The sequence below is a fragment of the Colobus angolensis genome, unplaced genomic scaffold, assembly GCF_000951035.1.
Source record: "Colobus angolensis palliatus isolate OR3802 unplaced genomic scaffold, Cang.pa_1.0 Scaffold2, whole genome shotgun sequence".
Classification (NCBI taxonomy): domain Eukaryota; kingdom Metazoa; phylum Chordata; class Mammalia; order Primates; family Cercopithecidae; genus Colobus; species Colobus angolensis.
In genome coordinates this window covers 11,191,496-11,218,541 of record NW_012115154.1, presented here as the reverse complement: position 1 = coordinate 11,218,541, position 27,046 = coordinate 11,191,496, and the positions used below count along the sequence as shown (strand labels likewise).

The 27,046-nt window shown below is 48.2% G+C and overlaps 1 protein-coding gene, 1 pseudogene and 2 gene segments (V, D, J or C); all 4 read right to left on the bottom strand.

The window, feature by feature from the left end:
- The window catches only part of LOC105511219, a 189,834-nt gene that overhangs the window by 17,800 nt on the left and 144,988 nt on the right, over positions 1–27,046 (bottom strand).
- LOC105511220 overlaps positions 1–27,046 on the bottom strand; it is a 136,408-nt gene that overhangs the window by 8,477 nt on the left and 100,885 nt on the right. Inside the window, 1 exon segment of the C gene segment in view lies at positions 7,078–7,090. Coding sequence covers positions 7,078–7,090 — 13 coding nt within the window.
- PRSS2 (protease, serine, 2 (trypsin 2)) lies at positions 9,152–13,560 on the bottom strand. Of its 5 annotated transcripts, XM_011941328.1 has the most exons (6): positions 12,694–12,767; positions 11,508–11,667; positions 11,112–11,153; positions 10,206–10,459; positions 9,655–9,791; positions 9,152–9,356 (listed from the first exon to the last, which is right to left on the bottom strand). In XM_011941328.1, exons 1-6 carry the CDS (start codon positions 12,755–12,757, stop codon positions 9,204–9,206), a joined length of 810 nt encoding a protein of 269 aa, XP_011796718.1. In that variant the 5' UTR covers positions 12,758–12,767; the 3' UTR covers positions 9,152–9,203. The 5 variants fall into 5 exon arrangements, 4 of the variants coding, with proteins under 4 accessions (XP_011796718.1, XP_011796719.1, XP_011796720.1 ...); XM_011941329.1 differs by lacking the exons at positions 11,112–11,153; positions 12,694–12,767 and adding an exon at positions 13,427–13,560; XM_011941330.1 differs by lacking the exon at positions 11,112–11,153 and having other exon boundaries at positions 12,694–12,811.
- Positions 19,753–24,031, bottom strand: LOC105511213 (annotated as a pseudogene).

Here is a 27,046-nt window from a genome sequence, read left to right as displayed (position 1 = left end):
AAAAAAAAAAAAAAAAAAAGGAAAAAGAAAAAGAAAAAGAAAAGAATGAATGGAGCGGACAGAAACAAAGTGGTGGAAGTAAAAGTTACATTTCCCCATGTCAACGTTACTGTGTTGTTTCCATTTCAAGGTCATATAGCTCTATTGTCTACTGAAAGTCAAACTTAACTATTTTAAAAAACAAGAAAATTTGGCTTTAAATAAAATATGCTACTTTAAAAACCTACTTGTTTAATTTACAAAGTCTTTTCTTTTTTGCCAAAGAAATGTATGTATGAAGTAATGTAGAATGTATGTATGAAGGTATGTATGAAGTCATGTAGAATTTATGTATGCAGGTATGTATGAAGTCATGTAGAATTTATGTATGCAGGTATGTATGAAGTCATGTAGAATTTATGTAAGAAGTTGTTTCCTTGTCCTAAATTTGCTCAGTGGGGACTTAAATACTTGGACAACTGTGAAAAATGCAGATTTCTGAGTAGTGTTCATGACCTATTGAGTCAAAATCTCCAAAACTGAGTTTACTTATTTATTTATTTAAATAAACAACCAAACAGAAAATTACCCTGGGTGTTTCTGTTACAATGCCAGGCTTGGGACCCACAGCTTGTCCCCTGACTAGAACAGGGCAGAGGTAAGCCATGGTGAACATCAGACCGCAGTCTAAGAGTGCCATAAGTTTGGTGCCAGGGCATGGCCCTTAGAACTTAGGGAAGAAAGAAAAAGAGGAGATGGTATATCCAGGGCATTAATAGTGATGGACCTCGCAACACGCTACCAAAAACCTGCATAAAAAGTTGATCGCAGCCGGGTGTGGTGGCTCACACTTGTAATCTCAGCACTTTGGGAGGCTGAGGTGGGCGAATCATGAAGTCGGGAGTTCGAGACCATCCTGGCTAACACAGTGAAACCCCGTCTCTATTAAAAGTACAAAAAATTAGCCCTGTGTGGTGGCGCGCACCTGTAATCCCAGCTACTCGGGAGGCTGAGGCAGGAGAATCGCTTGAATCTGGGAGGCGGAGGTTGCAGTGAGCCGAGATCGCGCCACTGCACTCCAGCACCTGGGCGACTCAGCGAGACTCTGTCAAAAAAAAAAGGAAGTTGATTGCTTTCATCCACTGGAATGTGTCAAAGCCTCTTCCCAGTACCTTTCCTAATTGAAATGCACAGTTTATTTTGATCTATTTCTGCATGTTTTCCTGCCTTACTTATTTTGATCTATTTCTGCAAGTTTTCCTGCCTCTTTTACTTATCAATAATTCATCCTCCAAGTTAGCGTCTTTTAATCACCTAGTGGGGGCCCTCCTTCGGACTGGCCTTATAAATAATAATACCACTCTGTCTTGGCAACATGGCTTTTTAAAATTCCGATGGAGTTTGTCCCAGTTTTGCCTCTCTGGACGGTATGCCCAAGCGCACATGGAACGTTTTTTCCATAAAAGCCTGTAAAACCAGTGAGGCAGGTATCAGGTTGGGGGTCATTCATCCATGTGGGCAGCAGGGGGCAGCCTTTCCTTATTTTTTGAGACCTGAGTACCTGCAATCTGAGCTCCGCCACTTGAGGGGGCGAGAAGAATGCGCAGCGCGTGGTGGGGCGAGGACTCGGAAGAAAGCAGGGTTACTCCTGCACCTCTGTGTCGGAGGCAGGTGGGAGACCGGGAGACACGCGAAGAACATTTTACATGTGTAATTATTGAAAGCTTTCTAGCATGTTCATTTCAACCTAAATTCCTTGTTCTCAGTTGAGGAACTGAAACCCCAAGAGGCCAAAATGAGTTGCCCAATGATGAAGAAGCACCGCGCCCCCAGGACTCCTTAAATTCAGGGGATGCCTCCAAACCCTGCCCCTCCGTGAAGCCGACCTCCTGTGGCCAGACTGCCGGGCTCCCAGCAGCCCTGTAGCGTGGATAAACCTCTTAAACTCTGTCTCATTATCTGTAAGCTGGGAAAAATAATACCTACCTCGTGGGGTTGTGAGAATTGCATGCGATAGTGAGTGTCGGGATTAATCATGGTGCCAGAAGAATCAGTAAAAATGTTAGTGACTGAAGTCTGGAGCGGTGGTTCACGTCTGTAATCCCAGCACTTTGGGAGGCCGAGGCGGGTGCATCGCCCGAGGTCAGGAGTTCGAGATCAGCCTGGCTAACATGGTGAAAACCTGTCTCTACTAAAAATACAAAAAATTAGCGGGGCGTGGTGGCGCGTGCCTATAATCCCAGCTACTTGGGAGGCTAAGGCAGGAGAAACGCTTGAACCCGAGAGGCGGAGATGGCAGTGAGCCGAGATCGCACCATCGCACTCCAGCCTGGCCACAGAGCAAGACTCTGTCTCAAAAAAAAAAAAAAAAAAAAAAAAAAAAAGTTAGTGCCTGTTGTTTTCAGAGAGATACTGTAACTGCCCAATAGGTTCACCTTGCCTACTGTGTAGACAGAGCCGATTTATCAAGACAGGGGAATTGCCATAGAGAAAGAGCAATTCATGCAGAGTAGGCTGTGTGGGAGACTGGAGTTTTATAATTACTCACATCAAATCTTGCCGTCTCCCCAGGAAATCAAGGATCCAAGTTTTAGAGGATAATTTGGTGGGCAGAGGGGAAAGCAGTGAGTCGGAAGTGCTGATAGGTTGGGTTGGAGATGAAATCCCAGCTGTTTTCTTGTGCTGAGTCAGTTCCTGAATGGGGACCACAAGACCAGATGAGCTGGTTTATCGATCTGGGTGGTGCCAGCTGATCCATCGAGTGCAGGGGCTGCAAAATATCTCAAGCCCTGATCTTAGGTTTTACAATAGTGATATTATCCCCAGGAGCAATTTAGGGAGGTTTGGAATCTTGCAGGCTCCAGCTACATGACTCCTAAACCATAATTTCTAATTTTTTGGGAAATTTGTTAGTCCTATAAAGACAGTCTAGTCTCTAGGCAAAAAGGAGGTTTGTCGTGGGAGAGGACTGTTACCATCTTTGTTTCAAACTAGAAAGTAAGTTCTTCCCAAAGTTAGTTCAGCCTATGCTGGGGAAGGAATAAGGACAGCTTGGAGGTTAAAAGCAAGATGGAGGCTGGGCGCGGTCCTCACGCCCATAATCCCAGTACTTTGGGAGGCAGAGGAAGGTGGATCATGAGGTCAGGAGTTCCAGACCAGCCAGGCCAACATGGTGAGACCCTGGCTCTACTAAAATACAAAAAATTAGCCAGGCTTGGTGGTGTGCACCTGTAGTCCCAGCTACTGGGGATGCTGAGGCAGGGGAATCACTTGAACCTGGGTGGTGGAGGTTGCAGTGAGCCAAGATCGAGCCACTGCACTCCAGCCTCGCAACAGATTGAGACTCCAGCTCGGAAAAAAAAAAAAAAAAACAAACCCAAGATGCAGTTGGAGTTGGTTGGGTCAGATCTCTTTCACTCTCTCATTAAAAATTTTGCAATGGTAGTTTCAATACTGGCCTCAGGATGTCTTTACCATATCCAATCTCAGGTTTTCAGCAGGCATCAGAAGACCTGGAAGATGTGTTAAAATGCAGTTTGCTGTCTGGGTGTAGTGGCTCACACCTGTAATCCCACCACCTTGGGAGGCCAAGGAGCAGGCAGATCACTTTAGCCTAGGAGTTTGAGACCAGCCTGAGCAACATACGAGATCACCATCTCTACAAATAATAATAATATTAGCTGGGTTTATGGTGTGTGCCTGTGGTCCTAGCTACTTGGGAGGCTGAGGTGGGAGGATCACTTGAGTTTGGGAGGTCAAGGCTGCAGTGAGCAGTGATCATGCCATTGCACTTCAGTCTGGGCAACAGAGCAAGGCCCTATCTCAAAAAAAAAAAAAAGATGCTGTTTGTTGGGCCCTGTTCCAGAAGATCTGACTCAGTGGGTCTGGGGTAGGGCCTAGCTTTTGTGTTTCTCCTAAATTCCCAGGTGATTTTGGCTTAGGGACAACTCTTTGAGAACCATTCTTCTGGAAGGGTCTTTCTTTTCTCAGCACATTTCCCTCCACTCCATGTTTATTCCTCCACTCACTGGGTGCTTATTACATCCCAGGCTTTGCTTAATCACTGGAGGTATCGGGATATGTAAGACAAGATGTACCTGCTCAAGGAGCACACAGTCGATTGCCAGGATGGACACATCTATTGCACTTGAGCACCTAAGCACCTGAGCAGGACTAGGACAGAGGTAAGCAGAGACAGGAGGAGGACGCCTGCCTCAGACCCGAGGGAGAGCCAGCAGGGCCAGACCGAAGGGAGGTGGGGACAAGGAAGAATCAGGAAGACTTTTCTGAAAAGGGTGAATGGGAGGTTGGGAAGGGCTTCCAGTCTGAGGGTGCCGTAGTGTCCAAAGACAGAGACCAGAGGCACATGGCTTATTGAATGGGCCACCAGGGCTTCTAAGAAGGGTAGGGTATAGGGGAGGAGAGCAGTGAAGAGGCAAGAGACTGGGAGAGGGGGCAGGGGTTGTGCCAGGAGAACCCTAAATTTCCCTAGGGAGCTTGGATTCTAGTTTGTTCATTGTGGGAAGGTAGGAAGCAATGGCATAGCCAGGAGCTCTCTGAGAGCAGTCATCTTGCTGCATGGAAGGGGACAATTGGGAAGAGCCCCTCAGGAGGTGCAGGGAGGCAGGGAATGGGTGATAGTGACGGGGGACTGGAGAAATATCAGAGGTCAGCGGTGACGGACTTGTCATCGCCTCAGACCACAGTCGTAGCAGGATGAGAGGTGGGGCACAGAGAGCGTGGGCTTTGAAGCTAGGCAAATGAGGAGTCAACCCCAGACCTACCATCTGCTGGGCGTGGGACGTGGGTAAACTAATAAGCCTTTTTGAACCTGTTTTCTTATCTGTACCGCTGGCTTAATAACTACTCTGGAGGGAGGAGAAAACTAAACGGGAAAATGTCTACACATAGGAATAGTGTAAACATGTTGGTAGTATTCTGTGGAGGAATAAAAGGCAGACTTCTCAAAAGCACGAGGGATGGAGACCCAGGGATTTATCTTCTCCCCTCCAGACACACGAGCCAGTTGTTGGGCAACAGGGCCAGCAGGATCATCTCTAAGCAGCACGTCGGCTTGTGGGGAGTACAGACTGGGTTAGCAGGAGCACATGTGGAGAGGGGCCTCCGAGGAAGCTGAGACGGTCAGTGCTGGGGTTTCTCTGCATCTGTTTGCTCTGGGTACAGAGAGGACCCTGTGTAGTCAAAGGCGGCAGTGAGGTCTTGCCAAGCATGCCAGCATGTCACACATCAGCACATTGGGAGCCCACAGAAGTGCCAAGGCCAAGAAACCTCTTTAAGACCACTGTTGTGGAGGGTAGAGGAGGAGAGGAAGGAGAAGGAGGTGGCAGTGCTCTGATGGAGGAGCCGGAGCAGGAGGGGCTTGCAGAGGAGACGCTCTGGGTGGTGTGTGTGTGCTGAAGGTGGGTGGTGTTCATGGTCCTCCAGGTGCTGCCCAGCCCCTGTCAGCCAGGGGTGAACCCCTGCGGGATAAGCCTGTGTGGTACCAACAATCCAAGCTACACCTGTGACACAAGACACTGCTGTGGCTCTGGCTGGTGTGGACCACCACCATCATCCTTCTGAGCTGCTGCTTCGTCTGCTGCCACTGCTGAGCCAAGCACTGCCTTCAGACCAGGCAGTGGCAACAAGAAATCAACCCCATCACCTGTAGGAAGCCCAGGATTATTCAGCACTGCCATTTTATCTTCAGTTTTGTGCCAAAGTATTTACTACCTTGTCATGAGGGAGTGGTTTCCCGACCTCCAACTCTTCCCCAACCATAGAGTGCCTTCCAGCTATGGCATGTAGCCCTTAAGGTGGCAGTGCCCCTGGGACTCCCAGGGGGCACAGAGCAGCCCTTTGTCTGGGTCCAGCAAAAGCAGCACAAGACCCCCACGCATTGCTGACCCTGGGGCCTCTGACACCAGCTGATCCAGCAGCCACCAAAGACCTGGGAACGGAGTCCAGTGTCTCTGTGGCCAGCCTGGGGGAGCTGGACTGAGGAGCCTTCCTGTGCAAGGATTTAGAATATACGGAGGAGCTGCTGAATGATTACAGCTCTGAGCATGACAGAGTATCCCCTTCCCTCCCCGCCCCCTTTCCCCCAAGCAAAGGGAAGATATCGTGTGTGCAACTGGGGTCAACTTGATGATGGCCCCAAAACATTCAACATGCTCATCAGTGATGCTCTGGATGGCCCCCTGGACGCCCATGACGTTGACCTGTGCAGTATCCTGGTGACAAGGAGGAAGGTTCCTGCCAGCCCTGCAAGGAGCAAGCTTGAGAGTCTGGGCATCCGCACCTGCCACGGCCCCCAGTCCCTGCTGCTGAGCACTGTGAACGAACAGGACTCTCCCAACCCCTAGAGCAGCAGCTCCCAGCCAGACCTGGCCCTGTCTGCACCTAAGACCTTGGCAAAGCAACCAGGGCCAGAAAGAACCAGAAGAGAAGCTTTCAATGACTTTCAGCCATTCTGTCCCCCTTTTTTTCTCTTCTCCTCTCCTGTATTTTTCTCCATCTCCAGGTATAGTTCGGGATGTGGATGCCTGTACCAACACAAAAACACTTGGGATCCATTCGTGATACCCCAATTCATCCTGATTTTCCCCCCTTTAAAGTCAGATCTCACCTACCTATTTGGGTCAGAGAGATGTGTGTTTTAAAATCCCTAAGGAAGGAGGCAGGGACTGTGCCCTGAGATGATTATTGGTGAAGTGGATTTAAGCTTCATTTCAGTTTAAGAGAATGTTGCTGTGTCTCTGCCTAGGACAGACAGCCCATTGTGGCCCTGGGTGATGAGGGAAGCCCACAGAGACACAGAGTTTGTGACCTGTAGCTGCCAGTGTCTGCAGAGCCAGAATTGAGCTAATCCCGTGAAAGGTTGGGTGCTGATGGGCAGTTGTATGGTCGGTTGCTATCGGGCTTGTTGATCTCTCAGATTCCAGGTGACAAGATCAATGCATGCTTGAGGGACCCTTCCCAGCAGGCTCTGGGGGCTACAAACCGGTTCAGGTGTGGAAGGTCATACTACTCTACCTTTGGTTTTTCTTTGAAAAACAAACAACGAAAGACAAATGAAAACAAGAATTCTACCAGTGTTCAGGCAAGAATTCTCTTTGGGAAAAGGGAGGTTTGTGGCTTTTCCCCACATTGGCATTCAAAAGCTTGGCTGCAGAGTGGCTATTATTAAAATGTCCAAAAAAATGGAAGATGCTGTTGAGGCTGCAGAGGAAAGGGAACGCTTGTACACTGTTGGCCAGAGTATAAATTAGTTCATGGAAAAATTAGTGCAGAAAGCACTTTGGAGATTCCTGAAATAATTTAAAACAGAGCTAGGATTCCACCCATCAATTCCTTTACTGGGCATTTACCCAAAGGAATATAATTGGTCTGCCAAAAAGACACATGCTCTTACATGTCCATCACAGCACTATTCTCAGTAGCAAAGTCATGGAATGAACCTAGGTGTCCATCAGCAGTAGACTGGATAAAGGAAATGTGGTACATATACACCATAGAATACTATACAGCCAAGAAAAGAATGAAAACACATCCTTTGCAGCAACATAGATGGAGCTGGAGACCATAATCCTAAGCAAATTAACATAGGAACGGAAAACCAAATATCACATTCTCATGTTTAAGCGGGAGCTGAGCATTGGCACATGGATATAAAGATGGGAACAGTAGACAATACATCTGGGAGAGGGAAGAGAGAAGGAGGGTGGAAAGGGCTGGAAAACTATCTATTGGGTACTACACTCACTGCCTGAGTGATGAGATCATTTGTGCCCCAAACCTCAGCATCACAGAATATATCCATGTAACGAACCTGAACATGTAGCCCCTGAATCTAAAATAAAAGTTGAAAGTATTTTCTTAAAATGGAGCCTGGGTCAGGAGCAGTAGCTCACACCTGTAATCCCAGCACTTTGGATCACTTGAGGTCAGGAGTTTAAAACCAGCCTGGCAACATGGCGAAACCCTGTCTCTACTAAAAATGCATTGGAGGTCTGTGCTGTGTTCCCTGTAACGGGAAATGTGCTCTGAACTTGTCTGTCTCCCTTGGCTGCTCCTAGCCCTTGGTACCAGCTCCCAGGGGTGTCCACAACCACTTGGGACAGAAGGTGAAAGTGGAATTTCAAAGAGAAGCTTGCTTGGATCTTAAGTGACAAGCTTGGATGAGCTACAGCCCCAACATGGGCCCTCTCAGAATTGCCAGGAGGAGGCTTTGGCCGGTGCCACAGGTGCCATGGAGCCTGCCTCCCTCTGCTGTGTCCAGTGGGTGCAAGTCAGCCAACATGTGGCCAGAGTGGCTGGATGGTGTCACAGCCCTCAGATGTCTTTCCTTCCATCTTTTTTAAGGAGTCCCAAGCAACTCCCTTGAAGTGTCTCAAAGGCAAGCAAGTTTTATGAAAATGAATCCTTCCTCAATTAATTGACCAAATGGGTGAATCCTGACCTTCTTCAGTTTCTTTCCCTGGTCAGAGTGGGGAGCTGGTGTTAGCTGTGGGATTCACTGCGGAGTCCTACCTCAAAGACAAAGAAGACAAAAATAAAGTGTGCAGAGCTGGGCTTGATTCCCAAGTCGCAGTCTGGCTCCCACTATGGTAGGCAGGACATCTCTCTAGCTGCTCACAGAGATGGAACTAGGGAATTGAGGGAAGAGTTAGGGGGCCAGGGAGATTTGCTTGAGTCTGATTTTCCAGGTCAATGAGAAGGGAGGGCTTGGTCCAGGGCTTGGTGCCAACACATTCCTGGGAGAGTCACATCATCAGCAACAGCATTTGTCATTATTGTTGTATGTTAGCAGTAAGATTCAACTGGTCAAATTTTTCGGGCTCCCTCAAAAATGCTAACATTTTCTGTGCTATGATTGTTCTGAAGGCAGAGTAGCTCCAACCAGTGTGAGAACCCAAATAAAAATCAATACCGCCTGCCAAAGACCACCGTTCTGAACTCACTTTTGTCTAGAACAGTGTCCCCCTTTCTCCCAAGATTCTTCTTATTTTTGGATTCCATCTCTTTGTATGTGCTAATCTAGTGTAGCATGGAACACATTTTGGGAGCTGGGGGCTCTGCTTACATTTAAGGGGGACAGCCTTGTCTGGCCTGAGATTGGAGGTTGCTTTCCAGTGTGAAGGAGTGTGAGGCAGCAGCACAGACACAGACAGTGAGAGCAGGGTCACTTTATTGATACAGAGACTGCAGAGGGACCAGGGGCTTTAGCTGTTGGCAGCTATGGTGTCTCTAATCCAGTCCACATAGTTGTAGACCTTGGTGTAGACTCCGGGCCTGTTCTTCTGGGCACAGCCATAGCCCCAGGAGACAATTCCTTGGAGCTGTCCGTTGGAGACCACAGGGCCACCAGAGTCACCCTGGGGAGAAGAGCGGAGAAGTTGTATGAAGAGAGAGGAGGAAAATAGCTACATTTACTCTGAACCTTAAAAGAACCTTTTCCAGCCAGCTCTGTGGCTCCATGTTCTTCTCACAGTGGCCCATTCTCTGTTCTTCCTAAGCAGACAGTAGGCAGCCTAAGGGAACTGTCCTCACATCTCCATGGGGGCACTGCAGGGAGCCTCCTCAGCCCCACCACACGGGGAGTTCAAATATTTTTCCCGGGTGGGGCCTGGGTATCGGTGGGAGCCTCAGCATGGGTAAGGTTGTTCAAATCACCTGGCAGGAATCCTTGCCTCCCTCAAGGAAGCCCACACAGAACATGTTGCTGGTAATCCTTCCAGGGTAGGAGGCTTCACACTCAGCCTGGGTCAGCACAGGTGCGTCCAGGCACTGCAGCTCATCTGGGTAGTCAGCTGCGAGGATCAGGAGGCGATTAAAGAAAGTAGAAATGTGGGTCAGGCCACATTTCTGACCCAAGACCCAAGGAGACAATAATCTAGGATGGAACATTGAAGAGGAACACTGCTCCTGGAGAGGACTCCAAAACATAAGTCTTGGCAAGGGACTCTGGCTTTTAGTTCCCAGAATGATCATTGCTGAACCCCTCCCAAGACGTGATTATAGCAAGCTCTCCATTTGTCCTGTCTTTTGATTTTAGAAGCTAGGTCTTGGAGACTTTGCATCTCTCTGATGTCCAGTTCAGAGCCTGTGTGTAATGGACACAAGAAATATGTCTTAAGCCTGGAGGCCAGAGGTTTTAAGGGGCATGGTTTGTTCTGGAAGTTGTGAGGATGGAGGGAAGTAGAAGGACAAAGGATGCCACTCACCGCCAGAGCTCAGAGTGTTGCCCCAGCCAGAGATGAGGCACTCGGCACCAGCAGCTGGAGGGGCGGTGGGCAGAGAGATGGTGGACACGCGGGCATTGATGACGGCAGCTGAGGAGAGCTTGATCAGCAGGATGTCATTGTCCAGAGTAATTCTGTTATAATTGGGGTGGCGGATGATCTTGGCCGCATCGATGAACTGCTCAGTTCCCTCCAGGACTTCGATGTTGTGCTCTCCCAGTCTCACCTGGATGCGGCTGATGGACAGGCAGGCATGGTGAAGACAGCCGGGGCACCCATCCCACCTTCCCCAGGGTCCTTAAGCTCCCTGCTCATGGACAGCTCTGGAGGGATCGGGTGGACTGTGTGGCCATATCGCATGGGCAGAAGAGAGACATGGGTCAGTGCAGGTGTGAGACCCAGGACCTTTCTGCTTCAGAGGTTGGTGCTAGTAGGGTTGGGAAGAGGCAAAGGGATCCCACCGGAGGCTGCTCCTGAACCCGCCTTCCCAGTCTCTTTCCCACAATCTCCACAGTCACCAGCACTGTGGGCACATGGAGCTCCTTGTAGTTTTCCCAGCATTCTTCACCCCAGTTCTCTGCTAACTGGGCACAGTGCCTATTCCTCCCTCCCTTCTTGGCCTGGTGAGCACCACCCTTCTGTGTAATCTAACCCAAGGGTAGCCATAGCATTAGCATCTCCTGGGAACTTGTTAGAAATGTAAATTCTTGGGCCTTACCCCCACCTACTGATCAGAACCCTGGGGGTGGGACCCAGTGATTTGTGCCTTAACAAGCCTGCAGGTGGTTCTGATGCATACTCAGGTTTGAGAGTTCTTGGTGTAGGCAGCGATTCTCAGCTCTGTCTATATACTCTACAGTTACCAGATGTAGAGGGTTAAATACTCACTGATATTCACACCCTCTTCCTGAAAATTTTGAGTTAATTGCCCTGAGATAGGACACAGGCATCAGTATTTTAAAATACTCTCTCTTAGGTGGCTTTAATGTGTAGCTAACCAGCAAAAGGTACTTGCCTGCTTTTCTCACTAGCTCTGACCACCCCAAGATCATCCCTGCCTGCTTTTATGATCACAACCCTTGCTGTTTCATGGATTTGCCTGGGTGTGAGAGGTTCCTGTCTTGTGTTCACTCTCTGCTCTGTGGAGTCAGCTGCTGCCAGTAAGTTTTCTTCTCCACCCCCTCTCCCATCCATCTTACCTAACCTCAGTACTTCCCTGGGCTGAGGCCACGCTCTCCCAGGCAGCCTGTCTGGGAGCTTTGCAGTCAGGAACCCCACACTTACGTCTTGTAGCAGTGAGCTGCTGACACCACCCACTGTTCGTTGATGAGGGAGCCACCACAGAAGTGGTAGCCAGAATTCAGAGACACCTGGTAGGGGACAGAATTCTCCTCACAGGGGTAGCCCCCAACGATCTTGTCATCATCGTCAAAGGGGGCAGCAACTGGAGTGGAGACGGGAAGGGAGAAGGCAAGTCAGTAGCATGTTAGGGGTGGCGCTCCCAGCCTGCAGTTGCTTTCTGCTAATTGGAAATCGTTAACAAGCACAGTGAGGCTAGGCAAGGGAGGGAGCACTGCCACCCCTGGTGAGCATCACTGGATGTGGCTCCAAGTCTCTGTATCTGCAGAGCACGTAGCGAGGTATCCGGTGGGGGCTCAGATCTCTCCTGGGGTCACCAGGCTGAGGTCGCAATGAATGTCCTCACAATGCTTTCAGTGGGATAGGAGTTGGGATGTGTCTATCTCATCCACTGAATGATTCTCTCTTTTAATCACCACCTGTGTACTCCACCTGGCTGTTTCAGCCCTGGATGGTCAGGATAGTTTGGCCAAGCTAGAAAAACCCCTGGCTGTGTAGACCTGGCCATGACCAGATTCCCCCTCAGCTCAGATCTGTGTAGTGAAGGCAGAGTTGAGGGATGCCCCAGGCTTACTTCGGCAGAACAAATGTAGACGTTATTATTGGCCAAAAGAACAGCAATTCTTAACCTTGGCTGCATGCGTAGAAATGTTAAAAATCATCTGGGAAGCTTAAAAGCCCAGAACACAGGCTGCACCCTAGACAAATGAAGTGAGAATTTCTAGAGTTGAGTCTCTGGCATGCGTAATTTTTCCACCTCCCCAGGTGCATTCGAGATTAAGAGCAGCTATAGTGGAGGTATTCTGGTGCTGTCAGAGCCAAGGCTGAAGCCTGCTGCTTCATTTTGTGGGCCAGCCCCACCTGGTCTCCCTTATCAGCTTCTCTAACCACAGCTCGTATATGGATGAATGACAGTTCTGGGAGTGAAATCGGGGAGAAGGTGAAAGAGGTGAAGCTTAAAAAGAGCCCAAGGAGGATGGGAAGGAGAGATGCCAGATGGAGGAAATAGAGCATCAGAGCACAGTCAAAAGAGGAGAGGTAGCAAGAATGGAAGGGCATGTGTCTGCCAAGAAAGGGGTGGTTGGGGCCTGAGACAGGGCATGAAACTCACCAGCAGCTCCCACAAAGGCAAGGATCAGGAGTGGATTCATGGTGGTAGAGTGTGCCTGACTCATGGCGGAAGACCCGTCTTTATACCTCCCGAGGATTGGGAGAGGAAGTGTCTGTGAGGTGAGAGTCACTGCTCCTCCCAACACAAACACACCTGCAGCTTTCCCCTTCCCAGGGTCTTGCATCAGCTCGGCTATGTTTGGCCACTCTGTGAGTTTGTGATTCACAGGTGATAAGGAAACTTGTCATCTGAGAGCAGAGAGGGAGACCGGCTGTTTCCTGGAAGAATGCTGGGATGGAGAAGGCAGGGAAAGCGAAGCCCTGGATCACACAGCCAGGCTTTCTTAGGCCGAGGAAATGAGGGTTAGAAGGAGGGAGAATGACCTGGCTGTTTAGGAATCCTTTTAACTATTGGGAATGTATTTAATATACTTAAGGAAGGGCAAGCGTTGGTAACAAGCTTGGCTTTTCAGTGTCTTGGGGCCGCCATGAGAGGAGCAAAGTCTTATTTAAGGCTCATTCCGTGAATATGAAGATGCTTCTCTCCAGTCAGTGTGCGGGAAGGTTAAATCCAAGGCTTTGGGGAAAGAGAATTCCAACACTAAGTGGTAAGAAGAAGGGAGACTCAGCATTCCTTAGGATTCTGGGCTTCCAGATGGCTCTCCTCCCTACCAAGGCTTAAGGATGGGAAGCGTTTCAATGAAGGAAGGGGCACAGGTTAGTTAGGAGCTTACTCAGTGCATCTGGAGGATGGAAAACCAATGGCACACTCCTCCCCTTCTTCAATGTGAAGATATTTGTCTCTCTCATGTGCATCCTGTCATAGGTTCTTTTTATGCAGCCTCACCCTGGCAACCTGCACTCAGGGTGATGCAAACTGATCTATCCTCTCAGGGCTGACAGCATGAACCAGAATGACATGCCCCAGATTAGATGTCAGAGTTTGGACCATGGTAAATCTGGGTTATGTTCTGATCTGAGAATGAGCAGTAGGTAGAGATTTAAGCACATGGTAAATGGGTCACATATTGGGTTCAGTAATGAAGACATGGAGGGATGGGTCTAGAATTCTCTATTTTAGATGCAGTGAGATTATACTGGGCTCAGTACAAAGTGAATCTTCTCAGAGAATATCCTGATTTGGGCCCTACCAAGGCTACTAAGACATAGTTGTGTAATTGACTGAGGCATGACATGGCCAGAGCATGTGGAGATGGGGATGCTGTCTGTGTTCAGGTCTAATGATGAAAGGAGGAGCTTCCTTATGAGGGTGCTTTCCCTTCTCAGCAACTCTGAGCTCAGGTTGGTGATGGGCAGGAGTGAGCAGAGTTCAAGTTTGAATTTGAAAGGTAAAGGAAAAAGGTATGTTCTGGAGACGGCGAAGAAAATGAGAAAAGTTCAGAAATTTGGTGGTGAAATTGGACATGGCCAGTGGCTAGAGGGAGGAAGCAAATGGAAACCAGACAGAATTGGAAAAAAATGCCAAAATGGGGCCCATGGAGTTGAGCGGACACACAGAGAACCTCCGGGTTTAGCTCCTGGCATGGCCACCGAGCCAGCTTCCCCACAGCCAGAAGACCCACTGCTCAGAGAACCCCTCTCCACCCTGTAGCCCCTCTAATCACTGATGGGCTCATACCTAACACTGCTATACTTAGATGGTGCACGGTGCCTGACTACTTTACAAGAGTTTTCACATAAGCAACAGTGGTACATTACTTTTCATTTATGCTGAGTTTCACATTTAACTTTCCACAAACATGCTAATTGTGATTTGTGCAGAGCAGAATTATTTCCATTTATAGAGGAAGACAATAATATTCAGAAGGATTCTGTCTTGCCCAAGACAGCAGATCTTGGCAGAGCTGACCATAAGGCCAACGGAAGTCATGGAGAGCGTTATGAAATGTGGGAATTGCTGCAGGTGGCATCTAAAAGATTTATTGAGGATCAAGGCACAGGTCCCCAGAGGACAATCTGTATGTCTGATTCCTTCCTGGTGCTTTTCTTCCTGGCAGAAATAGATGATTGAATTCATCTTTCTCCTGGCAGCTTGTCTCAGAGCCTTACCTTGCTATAGTTCCAGACCCATCCAGGTCATGACTGCCATGTAGATGACACACCTCTCTGCTCATGAATAACTGGCCAAGCCTGAGGTAGCCAGGTTTTGGAGCATTGATAATATGGGTTTTTCCTGTGTTGTCCCTAAATATGTTGTTTCGTTTTGTCTGCTTGTCATCGGGTCTTCACAGAACTCCTGCCTTAGAGGATAAGGAGAGACTCTTGCTCTAGCAACTGTCGACACCAGTGTGTACTAATCAGGGAGGTGAACCTTGGTAGAAGATGGAAAATTTGTTTGGAAAAGGGATTTTTGGATCAGTGCTTGTAGCTCTGACTCTCTGTCTGATAGGAAACACCCAAGAATATGAGGATTTCTGTATCTAGAGCTTGAAGACTTGCCTTCTCCAGTATTTTGTGCTCCTCCTTAAATGATCACAGTATAGTCTGAGGTCATCTTTCTTCAAAAAGCAATGACTCTATAGGCAGAGAACGTAGCTATAGGTGGAGACTATTACCTCATACTGTAGACTCGGATGTGTAGGATAGGCTCAGATCCAGCTGCCCAAGCTCCATTTGGAGGACATGTCATTCTTCGTACTGTTCATTCTGAACTATGGATGTTTTTGGTCTACTTCTCTAAGACATCTTTCTGTCTTGTGTTTAGTGCTTAGCACACCAAACCACTGACCTTCAATTATGGTAACAGTGAATCATTTATGTGTGCTTACTCTATATCATGTAACTTACTATACAGCATGTAACTCATATAAGTGAAGATTTTTTTTTCATTTTATCATCACAACCATCTTGGGATTTTACATTTCACAGATGATCAAATGATCATTTTACAGATGATCAAATGAGCTTTCTGGAGGTGAAGTGACTCTCCCATCTCCCAGAGCAGCAGCTCCCAGCCAGAGCTGACCCTGCCTGCACCCAAGACCTTGGCACAGCATCCAGAGCCGGAAAGAACCAGAAGAGAAGCTTTCAAGGACTCTCAGCCACTTTGTCCCCATTTTTTCTCTTCTCCTTTCCTGCATTTTTCTCCATCTCCGGATACAGTTCGGGATACCTGTCCCCACACAAAAACACTTGGGATTCATTCCTGATACCCCAATTCATCCCGATTTTCCCCTCTTTAAAGTCAGATCTCACCTACCTGTTTGGTCAGAGAGCTGTGTGTTTTAAAATCCCCAAGGAAGGAGGCAGGGACTGTGCCCTGAGATGATTATTGATGAAGGGAATTTATGCTTAATTTCAGTTTAGGAGACTGCTGCTGTGTCTCTGCCCAGGACAGGTAGCCCATTGTGGCCCTGGGTGATGAGGGAAGCCCACAGAGACCCGGGTTTTGTGACCTGTGGCTGCCAGTGTCTGCAGAGCCAGAATTGAGCTAATCCCTTGAAAGGTTGGGTGCTGATGGGCAGTTGTATGGTCGGTTGCTATGGGGCTTGTTGATCTCTCAGATTCCAGGTGACAAGATCAATGCATGCTTGACCGGCCCCTTCCTAGCAGGCTCTGGTGGCTACAAACTGGTCCAGGTGTGGAAGGTCATACCACATTACCTTTGGTTTTTCTTTGAAAACCAAACAACAAAAGACAGATGAAAACAAGAATTCTACAAGTGGTCAGAAAAGAATTCTCTTCGGGAAAAGGGAGGTTTGTGGCTCTTCCCCACATTGGCCTTGAAAGGGCTTGGCAGCCAAGTGGCTTTTATTAAAATGTCAAAAAAATAGAAGATGCTGGTGAGGCTGCAGAGGAAAGGCAATGCTAAGACACTGTTGAGCCGAGTGTAAATTATTTCATGGAAAAATTAATGCAGAAAGCAGTTTGGAGATTTCTGAAATAATTTAAAACAGACCTGCCATTCCACTCAGCAATTCCTTGACTGGGCATATACCCACAGGAAAATAATTGCTCTGCCAAAAACACACATGCTCTTACACGTCTATCACAGCACTATTCTCAGTAGCAAATTCATGGAATGAAGCTAGGTGTCCATCAGCAGTAGACTGGATAAAAGAAATATGGTACATGTATACCATGGAATACTATGCAGCCATGAAAAGAATGAAATCTTGTCCTTTGAAGCAACATGGATGGAGCTGGAGACCATAATCCTAAGCAAATTAACATAGGAACGGAAAGCCAAAATCCACATTCTCATGTATGGGTTTGAGCTGAGAACTGGGTACACATGGATATAAAGATGGGAACAGTAGACAATACATCTAGTAGAGGGGAGAGAGAAGGAAGTGGAAAGGGCTGAAAAACTACCTCTTGGGTGCTATGATCGGTGTCTGCGTGATGAGATCATTTGTGCCCCAAACCTCAGTATCACACAATATATTCATATAAAAAACCTGCACATGTAGCCCCTGACTCTAAAATAAAAGTTGAAATTATTTTTTTAAAAATGGGGCCTGTGCCAGAAGTTGTGGCTTACACCTGTAATCCCAACACTTTGGATCACTTGAGGTAAAGAGTTCAAAACCAGCCTGTCCAACATGGTGAAATCCTGTCTCTACTAAAAATACCAAAAATACCATGGTGGTGGGTGCCTGTAATCCCAGCTACTTGGGAGGCTGAATCACTTGAACTCAGGAGGTGGAGGTTGTAGTGAGCAGAGACCATGCCACGGCACTCCACCCTGGGTGGTGTTGAGGCAGAAGGAGATGTTTTTTGTTAAGGCTGAGGTGGGGGCTCTTCAGAGCCTCTGTGAGAAGGAGGCGCTAAGCCATGGTGGTGGACAGAGTTGCAGCTTTCTGCCTCTTTGCCCTTTGGTCTGGACCCACAGATGAACCGTACCAGCCTGGATCCCGAGCACACGCTCTGGAGACCTTCACATCTCACGGTTCCATGTGAGCAAATGGACTGGGAAAGCTGTGTGGCCTGAGAACATGCAACCACATGGCCTGCCTCTCACTCAGTATTTTGTCTTGGATTTTGAATAAGCATTTTTTTGCTTGTTTTGTGTTTTTGGTGGTGGTGGTGGTGGTGGTTTATTTTACACTGACCACATGGAAGAAATCCCATGGTTGTCTGTGATTTTCATGCCCTGTTTCTGCTGGCAATCCTTCTGAGTGGAGTGACTCACTTTTCTGTGTAAAGAGTCTAAATGGCCCAGGTAGAAGGTGGAAGCAGCCATGTGGAGGGCCACTGGGATCCTTATGTCTGTCTGTTGGCTTCAGTAGCCAGTTGGGCTTTGTTAGGAATGATCTGAATGGAGACAGAAAACAGTGGAAACTAACACTCCCTGCCCAGCCCTGTTTCTGTGAAGCATTTGGTTCTTCCCTTGACTCTTGAGTGATGATGATATTCAGACGAGGCATTGACATTATGGTAAGAAAGGGAAAAAATGTATGTTTCTTGTCTGTCTATCTATCTAGTGGATATGTATCTCCAAAAGCAGACAAACCCCAGGCTGTAAGGTCAACTAGGTTCTGCATTTGGACTCCATAAAAACAAAATCCATGTTGAACAAAGTGATGTTTGTATGCAGTGACTTTCTGGGTGACCTGTGTGTATCTGTCCATTGTGTGGGATCCCTGAGCCCTATTTTCCTCTGAAGATACTGAGTAGTAGCTGTCTCCTCACACGAAGCACATCTAGAGCACAGATGGCCCTCTGAAGGTATTTGATCTTACACATTTATTGTTTACCAAACAAGTGTCTGATTCATACCACAGCATGTGGACTGTGGTCCCCTGTGTTTTCCAGGAATGCTTTGCTGCATGTAGAGGTTTTACTCTACTCATCACTGCAATTTGCACACTGCTCCGTGGACACTTGAGGTCTGTGCTGTGTTCCCTGTAACTGGAAACGTGCTCTGAACTTGTCTTTCTCCCTTGGCTGCTCCTGGCCCTTGGTACCAGCTCCCAGGGGTGTCCACAACCACTGGGGATAGAAGGTGAAAGTGGAATTTCAAAGGGAAGCTTCCTTGGATCTTCAGTGAAAAGCTTGGTATGAACCCAACATGGGCCCTCTCAGAATTGCCAGGAGGAGGCTTTGGCAGGTACCAGAGGTGCCATGGGGCCTGCCTCCCTCTGCTGTGTCCAGTGGGTGCAAGTAGGCCAACATGTGGCCAGAGTGGCTGGATGGTGTCACAGCCCTCAGATGTCTTTCCTTCCACCTTTGTAAGGTGTCCCAAATAACTCACTTGAAGTGTCTCAAAAGCAAGCAAGTTTTATGAAAAGGAATCCTTCCTCCGTTAATTGATCATATGGGTGAATTGTGACCCTCTCTAGTTTCTTTCCCTGGTCGGAGTGGGGAGCTGTTTGTAGCTGTGGGATTCACTGCAGCGTCCTACCCCAGAGGCAAAGAAGACGAAAATAGAGTGTGCAGAGCTGGGCTTGATTCCCAAGTCGCAGTCTGGCTCCCGCTATGGTAAGCAGGACATCTCTCTAGCTGCTCACAGAGATGGAACTAGGGAATTGAGGGAGAGTTAGGGGGCCAGGGAGATTTACTTGAGTCTGATTTTCCAGGTGAATGAGAAGGGAGGGCTTGGTCTGGGACTTGGTGCCAAGACTTTCCTGGGAGAAGCATGTCATCACCAAAAGCATTTGACATTGTTGTATGTTAGCAATAAGATTCAGCTGATCAGATTTTTTGGGCTGCCTTGAAGATGCTGACACATTTTCTGTGCTGTGATTATTCTCAAGGCAGAGTAGCTCCAACCATTGTGAGAACCCAAATAAAAATCAATACCGCCCCCCCTCAAAGAACACCATTCTGAAACACTTTTCTCTGGAAAACAGTGCCCCCCTTTCTCCCAAGCTGCTGCTTGTTTTTGGATTCCATCTCTTTGTATGTGCTAATCTAGTGTACCATGGAACACATTTTGGGAGCTGGGAGCTCTGCTTACCTTTAAGGGGGACATTTGTGTCTGATCTGAGATTGGAGGATGCTTTCCAGTGTGAAGGCGTATGAGGGAGCAGGCACAGACATAGACAGTGAGAGCAGGGTCACTTTACTAGTGTAGAGACTGCAGCAGGACAGGGGTTTAGCTGTTGGCAGCTATGGTGTCCTTCATCCAGTTCTCATAGTTGTAGACCTTGGTGTAGTCTCCAGGCTTGTCCTTCTGGGCACAGCCATCATCCCAGGAGACAACACCTTGGAGCTCTCCGTTGCAGGCCACAGGGCCACCATCATCAAGCTGGGGAGAAGAAGGGACAAGTTGTATGGAGAGATGGAGGAGGAATATAGCTACATTTACTCTGAACCTTAAAAGACCCCTTTCCAGCCAGCTCTGTGACTCCATGTTCTTCTCAGGGTGGCGCATTCTCTTTTCTTCCTAAGCAGATGGCATGCAGCCCAAGGGAGTCTTCCTCACTTCTCCATGGGGGCACGCAGGGAGCCTCCTCCACCCTGCTACCTTGGGAGTTCAAATCTTTTTCCCGGATGGGGCCTGGGTATCAGTGGGAGCCTCAGCATGGGAAGGGGTCAAATCCCCTGGCAAGAATCCTTGCCTCCCTGGAGGAAGCCCATGCAAAACATGTTGTCCGTAATCTTTCCCAGGTAACAGGCTTTACACTTAGCCTGGGTCAGCACAGGAGCATCCAGGCACTGCAGTTTGTCTGGGTAGTTGACTGTGAGGATCAGGAAGAGATCAAAGAAAGTCAAAATGTGGGTCAGGTCAGAGAAGGAGACAATCTAGAATGGAACATTGAAGAGGAACACTGCCCCTGGAGAGGACTCCAAAACATAAGTCCTGGCAAGGGACTCTGGCTTTTAGTTCCCAGAATGATCATTGTTGAACCCAAGACATGATCATAGCAAGTTCTCCATTTGTCCTGTCTTTTGATTTTAGGAGCCACATCCTTTTTACTTTGCATTTTTCTGGTGCCCAGTGAAGAGCCCGGGGGTAATGGGCATTAGAAATGTATCTTAAGCCTGGAGGCCAGAGGATTCAAGTTAAGGGGCATACTTTGTTCTGGAAATTGTGAGGATGGAGGGGAAGTAGAAGGACAAAGGTTCCCACTCACTGCCAGAGCTCAGAGTGTTTCCCCAACTGGAGATGAGGCACGCGGTGCCAGGAGCTGGAGGGGCAGTGGGCAAAGAGATGGTGGACACGTAGGCATTGATGATGGCAGGCCTGGAGAGCTTGATCAGCAGGATGTCATTGTCCAGAGTCCTCCAGTTATATCTGGGGTGGCGGATGGTCTTGGCTGCGTTGATGAACTGTTCCAGTCCCCTCCAGGACTTTGCTGTTGTGATCTCCCAGTGTCACCTGGATGCGACTGTTGGGCAGGGCAGGCATGGTGAAGACCTTCTCCCATAGCTGGGGCACCCATCCCACCTTCCCCAGGGTCCTCAAGTTCTCTGCTCATGGACAGATCTGGAGGCATGGGGTGGGATGTGTGACCATATTGCATGGGCAGGAGAGGGATGTGGGTCAGTGCATGTGTGAGGCCCAGGACCTTTCTGCTTCAGAGATTGGTGGTAGTGAGGTGGGGAAGAGGCAAAGGGATCCCACCGGAGGCTGCTCCTCAACCAGCCTTCCCAGTCTCTTTCCCACAATCTCCACAGTCACTAGCAGTGTGGGCACAAGGAGCTCCTTTAAGATTTCCCAGCATTCTTCACCCCAGGCCTTTGCTAACTGTGCACAGTGCCTGTTCCTCCCTCCCTTCTTGGCCTGGTGAGCACCACCCTTCTGTGTAATCTAATCCAAGGATAGCCATAGCATTAGCATCTTCTGGGAACTTGTTAGAAATGTAAATTCTTGGTCCTTACTCCCACCTACTGATCAGAACCTTAGGGATGGTACCCAGTGATTTGTGCCTTAACAAGCCTGCAGGTGGTTCTGACACATACTCATGTTTGAGAGTTCTTGGTGTAGGCAGCAGTTCTCAGCTGTGTCTATGCACGCTACAGTTACCAGATGTAGAGTGTTAAAGACTCACTGATATTCACACCCTCTTCCTGGAAATTTTGAGTTAATTGCCCTGGGATAGGACACAGGCATCAGTATTTTTAAAAACTCTTTCTTAGGTGCTTTAATATGTGGCTAACCAGCAAAAGGTACTTGCCTGCTTTTCTCATTAGTTCTGACCACCCCAAGATCATCCCTGCCTGCTTTTATGACCACATCCCTTGCTGTTTCATGGATTTGCCTGGGTGTGAGAGGTTCCTGTCTTGTGTTCACTCTCTGCTCTGTGGAGTCAGCTGCTGCCAACAAGTTTTCTTCTCCACCATCTCTCCCCTCCATCTTACCAAACCTCAGTACTTCCTTGGGCTGAGGCCAAGCTCTCCCAGGTAGCCTGGCTGGGAGCTTTGCAGTCAGGGGCCCCACACTTATGGCTTGTAGCAGTGAGCTGCTGATACCACCCACTGTTCGCTGATGAGGGGGCCACGACAAAAGTGGTAGCCAGAATTCAGGGACACCTGGTAGGGGAGAGAATTCTCCTCACAGGTGTAGCCCCCAGTGATCTTGTCATCATCATGAAATGGGGCAGCCACTGGAGTGGAGATGGGAAGGGAGAAGGCAAGTCAGTAGCATGTTAGGTGTGGTGCTCCCAGCCTGTGGTTGCTTTCTGCTAATTAGAAATCCTTAAGAAGCACAGTGAGGCTAAGCAAGGGAGGAAGTGCTGTCACCCCTGGCGAACATCACTGGCTGTGGCTCCCAAGTCTCTTTGTCTCCAGGGCATGTAGCTAGGTACCCTGTGGGGACTCAGATCTCTCCAGGCTGAGGTTGTACGGAATGTCCTCACAATGCTTCCAGTGTGATAGTTGGGATGTGATTGTCTCACCCACTGAGTGCTTCTCTCTTTTATTCATTACCTGTGTACTTCCCCTGGCTATTTGAGCCCTGGATTGTCAGGATACTTTGGCCAAGCTAGGAAAATCCCCTGACTGCGGAGACCTGGCCATCACCAGCTTCCCCCATAGCTCACATCTGTGCTGTCAGGGCAGAGTTGAGGGTAGCTCCCAGGCTCACTTTGGCAGAACAAAGGTAGATGTTGTTTTTGGCCAGTAGTCCAGCAATTCTTAACCTTGGCTGCATGCCTTGAAATGTTACAAATCACCTGGGAAGCTTAAAAGCCCAGAACACAAGCTTCACCCTAGACAAATGAAGTTAGAATGTCTAGAGCTGACTCTCTGGCATGAGAAATTTTTCAACCTCCCCAGGTGCATTCGAGGTTAAGAGCAGCTCTAGTTGTGCTATTCTGGTGCTGTCAGAGCCAAGCATGAAGCCTGCTGCTTCATTTCGTGAGCCAGCCCCACCTGACCTCCTTTCCCAGCTTCTCCAGCCACAGCTCGGATATGGATGAATGACAGTGGTGGGAGTGAAATTACGGAGAAGTTGAAACAGGTGAGGGTTAAAGAGAGCCCAAGGAGGATGGGAAGCAGAGATGCGAGATAGAGGAAATAGGATATCAGAGCACAGTCAAAAAGGGAGAGGTGGCAAGAATGGAAGGGCTTGTGTCTGCCAGGAAAGGGGGTTGGCAGGGCCTGAGGCAGGGCATGATACTCACCAGAAGCTCCCAAAGGTAAGGATCAGGAGTGGATTCATGATGGTAGAGTTTGTCTGAATGGTGGTGGAGGACCCATCTTTATACCTCCCGAGGATCGGGAGAGGAGGTGTCTGTGAGGTGAAGGTCACCGCTCCTCCCAACACAAACACACCTGCAACTTTCCCCTTCCCAGGGTCTTGCATCAGCTCGGCTATGTTTGGCCACTCTGTGGGTTTGTGATTCACATGTGATAAGGAAACTTGCCTTCTGAGACCAGAGAGGGAGACTGGCTGTTTCCTAGAAGGATGCTGGGATGGGGAAGACAGGGAAAACCAAGCCCCGGATCACAGAGCTGGGCTTTCTTAGACTGCGGAGATGAGGCTTAGAAGGAGGGAGAATGGCCTACCTGTTTAACTATTAACTATTGGGAATGTATTTAATGTACTTAAGGAAGGACAAGCGTTGGTAACAAGCTTGGCTTTTCAGTGTCCGGGAGCCCCCAAGAGTGGATGAAAGTCTTATCTAAGGCTCATTCCTGTGAAAATGAAGATGCTTCTCTCCAGTCAGTGTGCCGGCATGTCAAATCCAAGACTTTGGAAACAAGAATACCAACACTAAGGGATAAGGAGAAGGGAGACTCGCATTCCATTGGATTCTGGGCTTCCAGATGGCTCTCCTTCCTACCAAGGCTTAAGGATGGGAAGTGTTGCAAAGAAGGAGGGGGCACACGTTATGTAGGAACTTACTCAGTGCATCTGGAGGATGCAAAACCAATGGCACACTCCTCCCCTTCTTCAATGTGAAGACATTTGTCTGTCTCATGTGCATCGTGTCATAGGTTCTTTTAATGCAGCCCCATGGTTGCCCTGGCAACCTGCACTCAGGGCGATGCAAACTGACCCACCTGCTTGGGGCTGACAGCATGAACCAGAATGACATGCCCCCGATCAGATGTCAGAGTTTGGACCATGGTAAATCTGAGTTATGATCTGATCTGAGAATCAGCAGTAGGTAGAGATTTGAGCACATGGTAAATGGGTGACATATTGGGTTCAGTAACAAAGATGTGGAGGGGTGGGTCTAGAATTTTCTGTCTTAGATGCAGTGAGATTATGCTGGGCTCAGTACAAAGTGAATCTTCCCAGAGAATATCTTGATTTGGGCCCTACCAAGGCTACTAAGACACAGTTGTGTAATTGACTGAGGCACAACTTGGCCAGAGCAGTGTGGAGATAGAGATGCTGTCTCTGCTGAAGTCTAACGATGTAAGGCAAGAAGGAGCTTCCTTATGAGGGTGCTTTCTGTTCTCAGCAAGTCTGAGCTCAGGTTTGTGATGGGCAGGAGTGAGCAGAGTTCAAGGTTGAATTGTTTGAAAGGTAAAAGAAGCAGGAATGTTCTGGTGACAGTGAACAAGATGAGCAAAGCTCAGAAACTTGGTGTTGAAATTGGACATGACCAGGGGGCTAGAGGGAGGAAGCAAATGGAAACCAGAGAGAGTTGGAAAAAATGCCAAAGTGGGGCCGGTGGAGTTGAGAGGACACACAGAGATCCTTCGGGTTTAGCTCCTGGCATGGCTGCCAAGCCAGCTTTCCCACAGCCAGGAGAACCACCGCTCGGAAACTCCCTCTCCACCCCGTACCTCCTCTAATCACTGATGGGCTCATACATAACACTGCTAACCTTAGATGGTGCATGGTGTCTGACTACTTTACAAGAGTTTTCATATAAGCAACAGTGGTACATTGCTTTTCATTTATGCTGAGTTTCACAGTTGAACTTCCCACAAACATGCTATTTGTGATATGTGCAGAGCGAAGTTATTTCCATTTATAGAGGAAGTCAATGAGATTCAGAAGGATTCTGTCTTGCCCAAGAATACAGAACTTACCAGAGCTGATCGTAAGGCCAGCAAGACATGGAGTGCATTGTGAAGTGTAGGAATTGCTGCAGGTGGCATCTAAAAGGAGATTTCTTGAGGATCAAGACAGAGGTCCCCAGAGGACTAGCTGTACATCTGATTCCTTCCTGTTGCTGTTCTTCCTGGCAGAAGTAGACGATTGAATTCATCTTTCTCCTGGCACCATGTCTCAGAGCCTTACCTTGCCACAGTTTCAGACCCATCTAGGCCATGACTACCATGTAGATGACACACCTCTGTGCTCATGAATAACTGGCCAAGCCTGAGGTAGCCTGGTTTTGGAGCATTGATAATATAGGCTTTTCCTGTATTGTCCCTAAGCATGTTGTTTCATTTTTTCCCCTTGTCATGGGGTCTTCACAGAACTCCCGTCTTAGAGGATAAGGAGAGACTCTTGCTCTAGCAACTGTAGACACCAGTGTGCACTAAACAGGGATGCGAACCTTGGTAGAAGATGGAAAATTGTTTTGGAAAAGGGGATTTTTGGATCAGTGCTTGTGTCTCTGACTCTGCGTCAGAAACGGAACACCTAAGAATATGAGGATTTTCTGTATCTAGAGCGTGAAGACTAGCCTTCTCTGTATTTTGCACTCTTCTTGAAATGATCTCAGTATAGTCTGAGGTCAGCTTTCTTCAAAAGGAATGACCTTACAGTCAGAGCAGACAGCTATAGGTGGAGACTGTTACCTCATATTGTAGACTCAGATGTGTAGACAGGTTCAGATCCAGCTGCCCAAGCTCCATTTGGAGGACATGCCATTCTTGGTACTGTTCACTCTGAACTAGAGATTTCTTTGTCTACTTGTCTAGGACAATCTTTCTGGCTTGTGTTTAGTGCTTAGCACACCAAACCACTGTCCTTCAATTATGATAACAGTGAATCATTTTTGTGTGCTTACTATATACCACGTAACTTCCTATACAGCATGTAACTCATATAAGTTAAGAATGTTTTGTTTCACTTTATCATCACAACCACTCGTGGGATTCCCCATTTTACAGATGATCAGATGAGCTTTCTGGAGGTGAAGTGACTCTCCCATCTCCCAGAGCAGCAGCTCCCAACCAGTGCTGGCCCTGCCTGCATTCAAGACCTTGGAAAAGCAACCAGAACCAGAAAGAACCACGAGAGAAGCTTTCAATGACTTTCAGCCACTTTGTCGCCCTTTTATTCTCTTCTCCTCTCCTGCATTTTTCCCTGTCCCCTGGTACAGTTCGGGATGTGGATGCCTGTCCCCACACAAAAACACTTGGGATTCATTCCTGATACTGTAATTCATCCCAATTCCCCCCCATTTAAAATTAGATCTCACCTACTTGTTTGGGTCAGATAGATGTGTGTTTTAAAATCTCCAAGGAAGGAGGCAAGGATTGTGCCCTCAGATGATTATTGGTGAAGGGAATTTATGCTTCATTTCAGTTTAAGAGAATGTTGCTGTGTCTCTGCCTAGGACAGGCAGCCCATTGTGGCCCTGGGTGATGAGAGAAGCCCACAGAGACCCAGGGTTTGTGACCTGTGGCTGCCAGTGTCTGCAGAGCCAGAATTGAGCTAATCCCATGACAGGATGGGCACTGATGGGCAGTTGTATGGTCGGTTGCTATCGGGCTTCTTGATCTCTCAAATTCTAGGTGATAAGATCAATGCATGCTTGACGGACCCCTTTCCCAGCAGGCTCTGGGGGCTACAAACTGGTTCAGGTGTGGAATGTCATACTACTTTACCTTTGGTTTTTCTATGAAAACCAAACAACGAAAGACAGATGAATTCAAAAACTCTACCAGTGTGCAGGCAATAATTCTGTTCGGGAAAAGGGAGGTTTGTGGCTCTTCCCCACATTGGCCTTGAAAGAGCTTGGCTGCAGGGTGGCTATTATTAAAATGTCAAAAAAATGGAAGATGCTGTTGAGGCTGCAGAGGAAAGGGAA

Excerpts from the sequence above, each read along its gene's own strand:
- PRSS2 (XM_011941328.1), bottom strand. The coding sequence starts at position 12,757 with ATGAGTCAGGCACACTCTACCACCATGAATCCACTCCTGATCCTTGCC. Across the intron at positions 10,460-11,111 it reads GGAAGAGGGTGTGAATATCA|CCGCATCCAGGTGAGACTGG; the intron begins GTGAGTATTTAA and ends CCTGTCCATCAG. Across the intron at positions 9,792-10,205 it reads CAACACTCTGAGCTCTGGCG|CTGACTACCCAGATGAGCTG; the intron begins GTGAGTGGCATC and ends TGATCCTCGCAG.